At 40.6% G+C, this 13,227-nt stretch overlaps 1 protein-coding gene across 6 annotated transcripts in view; it reads left to right on the top strand.

Moving 5' to 3' along the window:
- The window catches only part of DAB1 (DAB adaptor protein 1), a 656,563-nt gene that overhangs the window by 636,121 nt on the left and 7,215 nt on the right, over positions 1–13,227 (top strand). For all 6 annotated transcript variants that reach the window (XM_081196886.1, XM_081196887.1, XM_081196888.1 and 3 more), the window contains 5 exons: positions 862–924; positions 1,540–1,648; positions 5,267–5,815; positions 7,001–7,128; positions 9,050–9,148. In XM_081196886.1, the coding sequence (XP_081053012.1) occupies positions 862–924; positions 1,540–1,648; positions 5,267–5,815; positions 7,001–7,128; positions 9,050–9,133 (933 nt within the window). In that variant the 3' untranslated portion in view covers positions 9,134–9,148. The remainder of the gene's footprint in view (positions 1–861; positions 925–1,539; positions 1,649–5,266; positions 5,816–7,000; positions 7,129–9,049; positions 9,149–13,227) is intronic.

Raw genomic sequence — 13,227 nt, 5'->3', positions numbered from 1 at the left:
ATCAGAAAAATGTATCAAAATGACCAAAATATTTTATTATTGCATAATGTGTTCAGAAACAAAAAAATACCTTCTTCAGGGACAATGTTCCTTATTGGCACGCTGCAATATATATATATTGTTTCCTCCCTTGCCAAATGCAACTCAATTCTCATAGGTTTTCAGAAACAGGTTCTGCCACATTTGTCCCAACAGTTCGTCCCAGAGATTGGGATTGATGCAAATTAAATGTCTGAAGGATGTAAATTATTAGTGAAAAACACACACTTGTTGGTGCCTTTAAACAGCCTGCCTTGGGAAGAAGTGCATCTAGAACACAATGGTTTAGGTGACCCAAGGAGTCAGTAGAAGATACCTATAGGACAGTGGGAACTGTTCCATTCGATGGATTACAGCTCACTTGGTGAGAGTATGATATGGACATAGCATCCTTTGTGGGAGGTTTGTAAAGGTCATTGTCTGGGTACTCATTGACAAGGTAGTAGAACTGAAGCCAGTGCAACCTTTGGATAAATTTCTTCCTCTATGAGGAGGAAATTTCTATGAAGGGGAGGGGGGAGAAATTGATCCTGTCTTCTGATCAGGAGGTGGTTCTGTGTAAAGATTTTCCTCTTCACACCATCTGTGGATTTATTTATTTTTTAAAATCCTTTAATATCTAGAGTGCCAATGAGATATTAATGAAATGACAGACAATTGTTCAGGTTTGCCTCACAGACTGGCCCCCAAAAATTGCAAGTAAAAAATTGTTTTGAGAAGTTACTCTTGCTTTCCATTACAAAACTGGCTTCTGTGTTGCTCAGTGGATAAGAGATGAGACATGCCTAAAACTTTGTTCTTTCTTTTTGCAATTCTTTGCAGGCTGTTACCCAACTAGAGCTGTTTGGGGACATGTCCACTCCTCCTGATGTAACCTCTCCCCCTGTAAGTACCAGAGAGAAATGTCCTGCCTCTTTCACACATGCCACTTTCAGCAGGCTTATTGTAGCAGCATAATGCATTTAGATATTCATGACTAACAATGCCCCATACTGAAGCTGAAAGAATTTCAAAAAGGTTTGCAATCATTTTACCCAGTTTGAATTTTTCCCTATGTAAAATTGCTCATTACCTTTCTACTTCTTTTTCTGCACTAATTGCTTACGCTGATCCCCTGTGAAGCTATTAATATCACACAGCCTTAGACCTTTCATGGGGGGTGGGGGAGAACAGGTGCTGTAGGAATTTGCATATATCCTAGGAGCTGGGGAAGAACACTTTTGGGTTTATTTAATACATTACAAATCATAAGAGATTTTCCTGATGCAGTTTCCCATTCTGTTTTCTAGTTGCTGCTGTTTTCCCTCCCCACCTTTCTGCTGCTCTCTCTCTTCTGCATCTCCTCTCTTATAACCACCCCCCCCAGCCCATGCTTTCCTCTCTGTCGCTTTTTTTAATTAGGAAAAGGATGTAGAGCCAGTTCTTGGCAGCAGAAACCACAACTGAGATGCCACCCATGTATGTTTAATCAGCACATTCTAATCTTGTCGTGTTTTGCAGACCCCTGCAACTCCAGGTGATGCCTTTATCCCATCTTCATCCCAGTCACTTCCTGCTGGTGCAGATGTATTTAGTTCTGTACCTTACAGCACTGCTGCTGTACCCTCAGGTGAGTTTTTCACATCATGCTATATAACTTGAGAACTTAAAGGCCAGTCTGAGCATATGTGGCTTTTAATGGGAGCTATTCTGTTGTACATCAGAACATCTAGACCCTTGATGAATGAGTAGATTTAGTTAGGTCTAGTTCCCTCATACCTGCTCATTAACCAATGACTGCAGTGAATGGCCCATTACAGATATAAAATCCACAGAAAAAAATGAACACCTCACATCAGGCATCTTATTTACGTCCCCCAACCCAGAAGATACAGTTTACACCTTAAGATTTTGGCAATCCATTTGTGATTCATTCAGTGAATAGCTCCTAAATCCTTCCATATTCTTCTGAAGGCATTTGGGCAATCTCTTTCTCAAATTGCTTAAGGCCTCTTTCCTCAAGGCCACTTTCTTTTCTCTTTTGATTTTCCTGGAGTTCCAGTAGCCACAGGAGAAAAAAGACTGGTGTTTTATGTTTTTCACTGTTCTTCGGTGTCCAAAATGCAAACAATGATAGCTTAACCTCATTTCTGAAGCTTGGAATAATACACAGACAATACATTTGTTCCCCATTATTACTTCTGATTTGTTGAGCAGTTGCTTTTGCTTAAATCCTCTTTTGCTTATGTAGTTCTTTATCGGGAAGAAATAACACAAATGAAAATGTATGTTTGTCTCTTTAAAATCCACTGTAATGTTAGGTGTGAATTAGCCAGAACTGTGTGTGGTCTGCACTAAATTTCTAGTTTCTTCTTTCAAGTAAATTAAACTTTGTGATTGGAATAAATTGTGCAAAGCAAGTGCATACGCATGTGCATGCATATATTACATGATTTTGCTAGGAAGAAGAGTGTAAAGACATGCAGACTTAGGAAGCCTGTCCCTTGATTGCTAGCAGAAGTAGCTGGTACAGTGTATTGGTGATATTTCTGCTGTTTACTGGGACAGTGTAGGAGTTTGAATGTGCTTGTGCAGCCCTGATCTTTGCCCTGCACTGTTCCAGTAAGCAGTAGCAACACCACATCCAGAAGAGATACAGGGCAGCATCACCCTGCCAGCCATTCCTGACTGGACAGCCTGCAGCTCCTTTGATGTTAAATTAGGCTATATCTGCATACTTGCACATTTACTTGTATAACAATTTGCTAACAGATTGCAGGTGTGGTTTGAATCTTATCCCATTTTCCGCTTCTGTGTTTTATTTTTATTTTGTTACCGTACACATCCTATTGTCCAGAAAATGAAATAGGTTGAAGTTTTTGAACACTCTAATACAAACATTCAAAATGAACCTGGATTTATCTAGTCAGAGCTGTGGACATGCTAACAGCTGGCTTTGAAACATAAAGCAAGAAAACTGCTTCTTTCCATAGCAAAAATAAATGTGTAGGGTTTTTTTTGCAATATAAAGACTACCTTATTGTTGTGTACATGCCTCATCAGCAAAACTTGTTTAATCTCCACTTAGCAAAAAAATAATAATCAAAATCTAGGTAGAGTAAACATTAAAATGAGAAAAGGGAATAACATTTGAATGCTGCTTTAGTATACTCAGCCAGGTCATGATTTTTAAGGAGAGGGAGCCACTAATTAAGAAGCTAAATGAAATTTCCCATGTTAAGGTGTGCGGGATGGACAAAAAAAAGAAACTGAAACATAGAAGAATTAGAAGTGATGTATGTAAAATGTTGAAACTAGGCCTTCATACAAAATGTTTTTGCAAGCTAATGGATCTTTTGGCTACATTTTAAGGATATCTCTTAGAAAAGAAGTGGCATCTTTCATTTGGAGTGCAGCCTGGACTACGAACATTCAAACACTGTCCTACCTTATCCAAACCTAAAACTAGACTTGAAGGCTAAGCACACATGGCTGCTCTTTCCTATTAATGTTGGTTAATGAGGCCAATTACACGTGTGCTTCATGGAGAGTGGGAACAGATGATAATAATTGGGGTGGGTGAGTGGGTTTCATAGAGACGGTGGAGCTATCATAGCACCACGACCCCAGCGCTAATGAGATGGAACACCAGATTAGGTTTTTCGTGGGGAAAGACTTTTATCAAGTATAACTTTAAAGTCTTTGCAATGGGTTCTAAAAATGCTGGTGCCAAAACTCCCTCCCATCACCGCCGGTCCCAAATGATCTGGGGAGCAGTCACCTCCCTACTTCATGGTCACTTCATTGTGCCGAGGGAGTTCTGCCTGTGTAATGCACACCCATCCTTGTGGATATGAGACATTTATTCAGAACCCCTAACAATCCTACCTGTTTTGAGATTTTAATTGTTATGTATGAGGATACTCCTTTTATCTTCTAAAAGTGCTTCAGAGCACTCACCAGACTGTTGCTTTTTGTGCATTTCTTCGTATAATCTACATTGCACTTGTGTAGGGATATTCATTATATTTACCTACCCTTGGTCCCAAATTCACAAAGGTAGGAGGAGACCATTAAGCCCTAGGCCCATCTTTGAGGAAAACACCACAAATCTTTAGCAACTGGAATGTTTTGACATTGCACCAAAGGGGCAGGTGGCTGGGTGAAGGACAAAACACAACTGAGGAGGGGAGGCAGTCTTGCTTTATATAGCTGTCCCCTACTCCTCTAAAGCAGTAGTGTGGGCTTTGCTGCTGACCTTTACTCTCACAGAGGGCCAGAAATACAGTTCTAAATGATGTGCATGCTCTATTTTAATCAGTCAGATCAAATAGGTCTTGTAGGCTATCTGCAGTGCTCCAAAAACTTGCAATACCTGTTTGACTACAGATGCCAGGATAGGGGGTGGGGGTTGTATGAATACACTGGGGCAGGGTGAGTGTGAATGTTTTTTCCATACTACTTTCACCTTTCTGCATACAGTTTGTGTGAGTTTGTCCAACTTCTTCGTGTTACTCAAAATCTCGGATATATGATTGACATTCTCCATATCTAGATACCTTTTCTGCCCTTGTGTGATAACTGCAGCTGCTGAAATCCAGTGAGTAAGGAGCTAATGTCCAGTATAAATGGGGGGGGGGGATCAGAAGTCTACACAGATGGTCATTTCAGAAACATAACTGCACCTTGGGCAATTAGCTTGATAAATTTGTGGGTAATAAATGGGCAATGGACAACATGGAAAGAAAAGGGTTTAGATGTAAACTACGGTATGGAATAGGTGAAGACAATACCTTTTGTTAACCTACTTACTGAAAATGCAAGAATAAAGTAAGCTTATATGTTTCCAAAAGCTGCATGTCAAGCTAAAAATACTGGAAGCAAAGTACTGGTACAACTAAGTACTGGTCTGTGATAGGCTGGGTGAATGAGCAAAACAAATACTCTAATATAGAAGATTTCCGTTCAGAAGAAAGGGCAGAGAAAACATCATTAGGAACACTCCCCTTTTTCTCTTATTTATTGGAAAATGCCGCCTCATTAAAATAGATTTAGTTTTGCATGTAGTCTAGTAACAGCTTCTGAACCTGCCCCATGCCTCTGTCCAACAACGCTTTCAGTGGAGCAACAGAAGTCACCAAAACTCATTTGTATATCTCACCAACTTTTCTTCCTTGGCTGCCCTCGTTTTTTTTTTTTTTTTGCTCTTCCTGTTCTGAAATTGTCCCCGCTCTCTTTCCCCCCGAAGGTTATGTTGCAATGGGAGCTGTCCTGCCCTCCTTCTGGGGACAACAACCTCTTGTTCAACAACAACTGGCCATGGGTGCTCAGCCTCCAGTTGCTCAGGTGATGCAGGGAGGACAGTCAATTGCATGGGGACAACCTGGGATATTTTCTCCCACCCAGCAACCATGGCCATCTGTAGCTGGTCAGTTTCAGCCTGCTGCCTTCATGCCAACACAAACTGTATTGCCTTTACAAGCAGCCATGTTTCAAGGTACCGTTGCTCCCATTGCTACCGTTCCACCTACAAGCGATTCCACCAGATCCAGTCCGCAGACAGATAGGCCTAGGCAGCAAGCAGGAAAAGAAATGTTCAAAGATTTCCAGATGGCTCAGCCTCCGCCAGTGCCATCACGAAAACCAGATCAGCCTTCCCTCAGTTGTACCTCAGAGGCCTTCTCCAGTTACTTTAACAAAGTTGGGATGGCACAGGAAGCAGATGATTGTGATGACTTTGACATCTCTCAGTTAAATTTGACTCCTGTGACTTCTACGACGCCATCGACGAACTCACGTGAGTATTCCCCGTTTTTCTGCCGCAACCTTCCACACATTGTTTCCCTTTTCTGAGATGGAGCTGTCAGAAGTATCCATGAATGTAATTAAAAATTAAATAAATTGGGCATCTTTGAAGTTGGGAAGACATGAAATCGAGGATAATCGCATGGAGTTCATGGATGTCCGTAATTAATTACACACATTACTTTTAATGAATTTCATTTTTGAAAGACAGTGTAATTTAGTTGTTGAAAGACAGTGTCATCTTAAATATGCATAAAAACTGGCTTGCACAATCGGCTTTGGAAGTTCCCAAAGCTGGGATTCTGTTTGCTATCTTCATGAGCTAAGGAAATCCAGAAATTTGGTGAGGGTTTCTGCCCCCCTCCTCCAATGGAAGCTGTGCTTGATTCAATGGTGGCTTACTGATTTTGGATTCATAATTACCAGCCTTACTTGAGCATTGTGATTACATTGTTGCAAAAACATTTTGTGTGAATCAACCCTAAATTAAGAATTGCTGATGAGATGATTCCCGTGCTTAAACACACAATAAAATTGGATGGAGGAGTTGGATTTAAGCAGGTGTGGTGATGGATCATCACTGCACTGAAGCAACATTCCTTTAGTGTGCTTAATGTGTATTTCTGATGGTACTGCAACAATTGCATTGCAAGTGATTTCAGTGGACTACTGCTAATTTTATACTTCATTTGTTTCACAGTGTAGTTACAAGAAATGACTCAGTAGGCATCTGTAGTTTTTTAAAAGATGGACATCTTCCAGTGATAGAAAGCTATTATTTATTTATTTATATATATTTATCTAATTTTTGTTAAAGATTTTAAGATAAACACATTGGTACTGCTGCATAAATTAAAAACAAAGTAAACCCAGGACATTGTTTGTTGTCATATGAATGATAAGAGGTTGCTGAATTTTGCAAACTAAAATTAAAATATTTTGAATCTTTCAAAACTGTCAAACTCAATGGTTCCCAAACAGTTTACTAAGAGCAATTTTTGCCTTTTAAGACAAGTTTCTCAGATCCATTTATTGTTAATCTTGGGGGGGGGGGTTGCAAAACCACACAGTGGCACTTGGCTCATAGCCCACCCAGACACATGCCAGCAGGTTCTCTGGTGTTATTTAGGAGTCAGTCATCCACTCAATTCAAATTATCTCTATTGTCTTTATTCAGCTCCAACTCCTGCTCCTAGACAAAGTTCTCCATCCAAATCCTCAGCATCTCATACCAGTGACCCTGCTGCAGATGACCTCTTTGAAGAGGGCTTTGAAAGTCCAAGTAAAAGTGAAGAACAGGAAGCGGTAAGTGAGGCAACTCCAAATCATTAACCCAAAAACTGCTCAGTGACTATGTACATGGTTCACAGTTTTGAAAATTTTGAAAATTCTAGTCAAATTCTACTTTGCATGAGTACTAAAACATTTGCTGTAGCTCACATTAAAGGTAGTATTCAATCGGCAAAATTGGACTGTAGAAGAAAATAGAGGAGTGTTTCCTAGTCCAATTATAGACACTTAACATTGACTTTGGGCAATGAAGGTTGCCCTACAAAAAATAGAGTTAGGATATGAACGCAAATGTTCCCTCAATTTTTCTCCCTATTTGATGCAATGTTTAATCAAACAGAAGGAGAAATAATGAACCCAGCCCCCTTCCCCCACCCTTCAAACTCTTCTGATTTTCTCCTGACTGCTCACAACTAATGTAAATTACAGAGGACAGAGTGTTGATCAGTGCTCCCACTTCACCCTTCCAGTTTCCCCATCAGCACCGATATGTGCTAGACTAGCATGTATACTGCTGAAGCAAAAACGTGTAAGTCAAAATGGAAGATTGCACAGATTAACTTAACATTTTTATATACATGTCAGCTTATGCAGTCTATTTGAGTGTTCCTGCTTGTTATACATTTCTGCTGGATTGTTCTCTCATGATTTATTAGTCCATATCTACCTCCTCCTGCCGGCTCTTCGAAGAGACAGAATTCAGGAGGAGCAACTGTGAATTAGATTTCAAGAACCGGAAGCAGTGTGCCATCGAAGCTTTGTGTGATGGCACCGTTGTAGCCAATATAAATTGGCAGCTCTGCCTTAGAAACACAAAGATATTGGGGCAGAAAGACAAAGGAGTTCAGAGACTTTGGTGTGATGCAATGGGGAGGGGGAGTTCAAAATGCAGCCCCTGGCACTCATAGTGTCTGAGTCGAGTTTTGCCCCCTTCAGGCTGAACTCAACCTAGGAAGGATCTTACGGAGTAGTGAGTTCTTCCCTCTGCTTTCTCCAGGGCAAGCCAGGGAGGTTGATTGGCAGGGAAGAGGGAATCCATGCCCTCCATTTTCTAGCATTCAACAGGAATGCTTTATATGACCAGATTGTTTCCAGGGGGAGGAGCTGGCAGATTTCTTCAGACATTGTAAAAATAGCACAACACATTTGATTTCCCAGGGGGAGGGGGGAATCAGTGAAATTTGAAAATGAAAGTAAGTATACACCTTAATACTGGGAATGGACAACCCTTCACAGGTCAATGTGTAGTGGCTTGGGTAGGTGACAATATGGATACGTTTTGCTGTCAGTACAATCACATGGCTTGGCTTAAGTTGAATAGCACGAGTGGTGAATACAATAGCTAACGCATGACTCTGTGCCTGCCCCACTTGCAAGGAGACAGCAGAAGCATGACCTCACATTGATAATGGCAACTTGGTCTCAGATCTGTGGTGTCCAAATTTGCTTGTGATGACCACAAACCAGTTATGGGCACCATACACAGATCCAGATTGCTCTCACATTGCTGAAAACTCATATTTGGCTGGGTTTGAGTTGCGGTGCAAAAATAGTCAGACGTGGCCATGGCAACTGCTTCACATGAATGGCTCATCACAAACTAGAACCACTAATTAGGCAGGCTTAAAGCAGAAGCCATGCACTAGGCATTTGTCTGCTTCTTGACCAAGTCTTGAAGGTAAAGTTAGCTTTGGCCAAAATGCACTAACCTAAAAAACTCTTTCTGTGAGCTCAAATCAGTTTACTATCCTATTCAGGGCTGGCCCACTGGCACCAGTTGGTCCTAGGAAATATCAGCTGTAGTATATGACTTTTAAATTATTTTCATCCACAATAGGCATTCATGTTAAAATGCACCCACTGCATGAAAATAACTGCTGACTTTGTTTTCCTTTCTGTTGTTGAGAAAAAAAGGTGTTATGTTCTTGTATTCTAGCCTGATGGATCTCAGGCCTCATCCAACAGTGATCCATTTGGTGAGCCCATTGGTGATACTGTAAGTCCACAGGGCGATAGCTAGATAGCGCAGGTTGGGGTAGGTATCTGTCCTTTTCTCTCTGTCACTTTTGAGCTATTCATATTCACCATTGCCTGCCTTCATTTACATTGATGCTAGCCACAAACATAATATATTCCACATATACAAAATGGAATATTTCATACCTTCATTTCACTACTTCTCACACCATTGATGCATCACTGGTTGATAATTCCATTTCTAGGTGGTGCACTTTTGTGTTGTCAGAATAATAATAATAATAAAATAATACAACCCTAGGGAAAATATATATTACAGCAACTGTGAAATGAGAGATTATCAACAACAGGTTCATAGTTGTTGTTTTTCTTACAGAATATTGATGCTCTGCAGTTTCTGGTATTCATGATTAGCATTTAAAATATTTGTATATTGTGTATTTTATCTTTTTCTAATAGAAATTGCAAAGTGGCAGGCAATGTTCATCCAGGACTGAAATGACATCAGCAGTGCAACATATTTTTTAAGAGAATGAATTAAGCACCATCAATAAATTAAGATGTGCCTTCCCACTCTGTGGCCACAATAATGGTCAATTGGAAAACCTATTAGTTAAAGGGTCTAATGAAAATATTAAATTACAATGTTGATGTCTATGGGTTAACAACCCACCCTATCATTTTAAATATATATTTTCCATGACAAAATGCTAAGGCAACACAATTGCTTTAATCGTTAACTGCACGCTGCATGTTGTGGGTGTTGATAGATGTTTTATGAGGGTGACCGTGGCTATTTTTATTCTGGCATCTGTGTTTTGTCAGAAAGATTGTGATGCTACAGTGCCTGTGAGTGTTGAACATCCCCATCTCATCTCAATGTATTCCAATGCTGCCATATGAAAAATGTTTCTTTTATTACACTGCGCTGTGATTTGAAACAGTTCAAGCACTATGTGATTTATTGCTCATCTTTCTGTGTATGGAGCATATGAAACAAATTAATGGAAATGGTGGATTTATTTTTAGTGCATAATGTGCATCGGTTTCCAGGCTTTTAAGAATGTGCTTCCAACCACAGATATCTGAATGTACTAGCTGCTATCCAATAGTCCCTTTCCCATGAGCCTAAAACCATTTCTGCCCTCACCTGAAACCACTGTCATCCCTGAAGTCTGTGCAGTCTCAGTAGGTAAATTTCAAATGTTTGCTTTGTCATTTGTGGCTTTAGATTTCTAAGCAGTATACAACTAAGGGGGTATCAAACTCTTCAATAACTACTTTGTCTCTTTAAAAATATTCCTTTATCCCACTTTCCCCATCAGTTTGAACTATACTATTGTGCTTTGCTGTTTAATGTTTGCACAATTGTATGGCTCCATATTAGCATTATGACAGTTTAAAGGGAGGGATGAGCAGGTGTTCCGTTTTGGCTCTCCCGCATTTTCATCAGGTAGGGGAAATCTACAGTTAAATAATAGTCTATCTGAAAAAGCATTAAGACAGGGATGGTCAAATTGGTGCCCTCCAAATGATTTAGACTACAACTCCAATGACCCTCTACCATTAGGCCAATGGAACATGGAGGCCTAAATTATCTAGAGGGCTCCATGTTGGCAACTGCTGCATTAAGGAATTGAATGGACCTGTTCTTTTCCCTTGAAGCTACCACAATATTTAGAGGGTGAATAGTCCAAGTTTGTTCTCTATGATCAATAGTTAAAACTGTGACAAGGCCCAATATCTTCAGTCCTACTTCATTAATGCTAAGCATCTTCTCCCAGGAAGAGGGAGGGAGAGAGGTCTTCATATTTATAGAGGGCTTTAGAATTTGGAAGTGAATAAACTTGGCATGAACACAGGGTTCTGTTGCACTCAGTGATGCACTTGGAAGCTATATTATCTTCACTTAATTATCTTGTTTATGCTGCCTCTGTATATACCATATTTACTCGAGTCTAATGTGCCAGCGAATCTAATGCACACCTTAATTTTCATAACATAATTTGGCCAAAAAAGGCGAGCATTAGATTCAAGTAAATATGGTGTTCAAGTGCACTCTCCCACTTGGTTTTTTTAATGTCATTTTGCTTTCTGTGTTGTTAGCACTTCTTTTCTGTAGTATCTTAAAGTCTTTGTATTTGAATAACCGAGTCTCTTATCAGTTCCTATATCTTGAACTACGTTGCACTTTGCATCTACCTGCAATCTTAAACTGAAGCTTTCAAACTTGGAATTCACAACTAACCTTTAAAGAAATGACAACCGTGCTGTTAGTAGTCAAATCTGCAATCTACTGATAAGCAAAATGTTTGCCTTGCTGTGGTTTTTTAAATCAAAAGCCAGGACAGATGTCTTAATACATTCACTGAAATTGCAAAAAAGAAAGAGTGCAGCATTATTCTTAGGCAGCACTATGTTGTTTCAATTCAGAGAATGTAGATTTGTGGTTCACAAGACAAAGGCAGCAAACAGCAATAGTACATTTATTTATATTTCTTCAAAGACTTGGCTAGCGTTGTGAAGAAAAGGCAGCACTTGCTCAAAAGTATTACAATCTTTTTTTTTTTTATCCATCAAGGCATAGCAGGATGTTTTACAGGAAGGCAGTTTGCGTGGCAAGGCCTCCAAACCAGCCCTTGTTAGAATAAAATTCACACTGACGCAGAATTTTGGTTATTGGGCAAAATTTTAGGCCACAACTTTATTGATTACAGAAATGTGAGCAGTATTGGCAAAGGACTATATCGGACTCCTGCCCCCGTTGCAGGAAGTTAATAAGGGTAAACCACCCAAAGAGGAAGCCACATTGGGGGAACCCGCCTGTAGCTCTCCTCGGTGTCCCCAGAGGCCTGGCATGGCCCTAGCCCCTCAATTAGACATCAGACAGGATCCAGGCCCTGCATTCCTTTAACGGAATACCCTTGGTCAATGGACCCCTCCCTTAGTGAGCCAATGCCTAACCGCCAAACCTTACAAAGTTGTGACGAGGTAGGCGAAAACCAAGTGGCCATTGCCAAATGGAAAAATTCCTACCTGGCCCCCATGCCAAGACAGGCAACCAACCAAAGTCCAAAGCAAGGCCAGAGGACATCTAAAATAAAGGGCGAGTGTTCAGCAGCATGAAGCAGATGCCTGACATGTGTCATGCTGCCACTTTTATACCCCCCCCCCCACGATCACCCCACACAAAAGTGGTTGGCCAAGATGCCGGGGTGATCGTGGTGCCACTCTGGCATGATGGCATTACTCCGCCCATGCTGGGGGGGGGGAGGAACCGGCCTGGGAGCCTGCCTGCAACCAGGACCATCCTTAAAGATGATCCCACTTGTCCGAACCCAACAGGGTTGTCAGCATAAAGGGCTGATCCTTCTGTAGCCGTGAGCAGCCACATGCAATTTTTACCCTCTGACACATTCCTTTTGGCTGCTGCCTAAAGGTTGTCACCTGTAGCGCAGAACCTTCAATTTGAGGAGAACTGGACTGAGATAGGAGAACAATGGTGCTTAGTTTCCTGTAGGTGAGCCTATTGTCATTTAACATATTTGGACCTGTACTTGGAGGAGCTGCATATATTAACTATAGTCGATGGTCTACCTTCAAATAACATGGGACATAATTATGCATAAATGAATTGGCTTCACTATTACAGTAAAGATCTTTATATTTTGAAAATTACCTGGGGGGTGATTCAGGTGCTGTTTATCCTTCTAGGCCCCCTTTTCAGAAATGTTGCCAACATGCAAGAGCACTTTGATTCTCTGTGAACACTCGAAGCTAGTCCTGGGTGCTAAGCTGAACTATGAATGGTGAAATTTGTCTCTTTTGTTTTCTCCTTTTTCCAGTTCATGTATTCATTCGCAGAGGGCACATTAGATAGGTCTGCATTATAATGTGAAGTGAGCGCATTTCCCCCAATCCCTGGGCCAAGTGTGCTTTTGTCTCACAGGATAACAGTGACCAGATACAGCCCACTTACTGTAGGTCAAAATGGTCCAGCTAAATTCAGCCCCATAACCATTTTGCCAAGTAGTTAACATGAAGCAAACATGTTAGTTAGTTATACAAGTTAATAACTACTGATATTCAAGTTATGGGGTGATATATATATATAAATACTATGTCCTGCTATGCTGA

This window comes from Podarcis bocagei, assembly GCF_964188305.1.
Source record: "Podarcis bocagei genome assembly, chromosome: 5".
NCBI lineage: Eukaryota > Metazoa > Chordata > Lepidosauria > Squamata > Lacertidae > Podarcis > Podarcis bocagei.
Note: the sequence above shows the minus strand (reverse complement) of the source record. Positions and strands in the feature narration are given on the sequence as shown.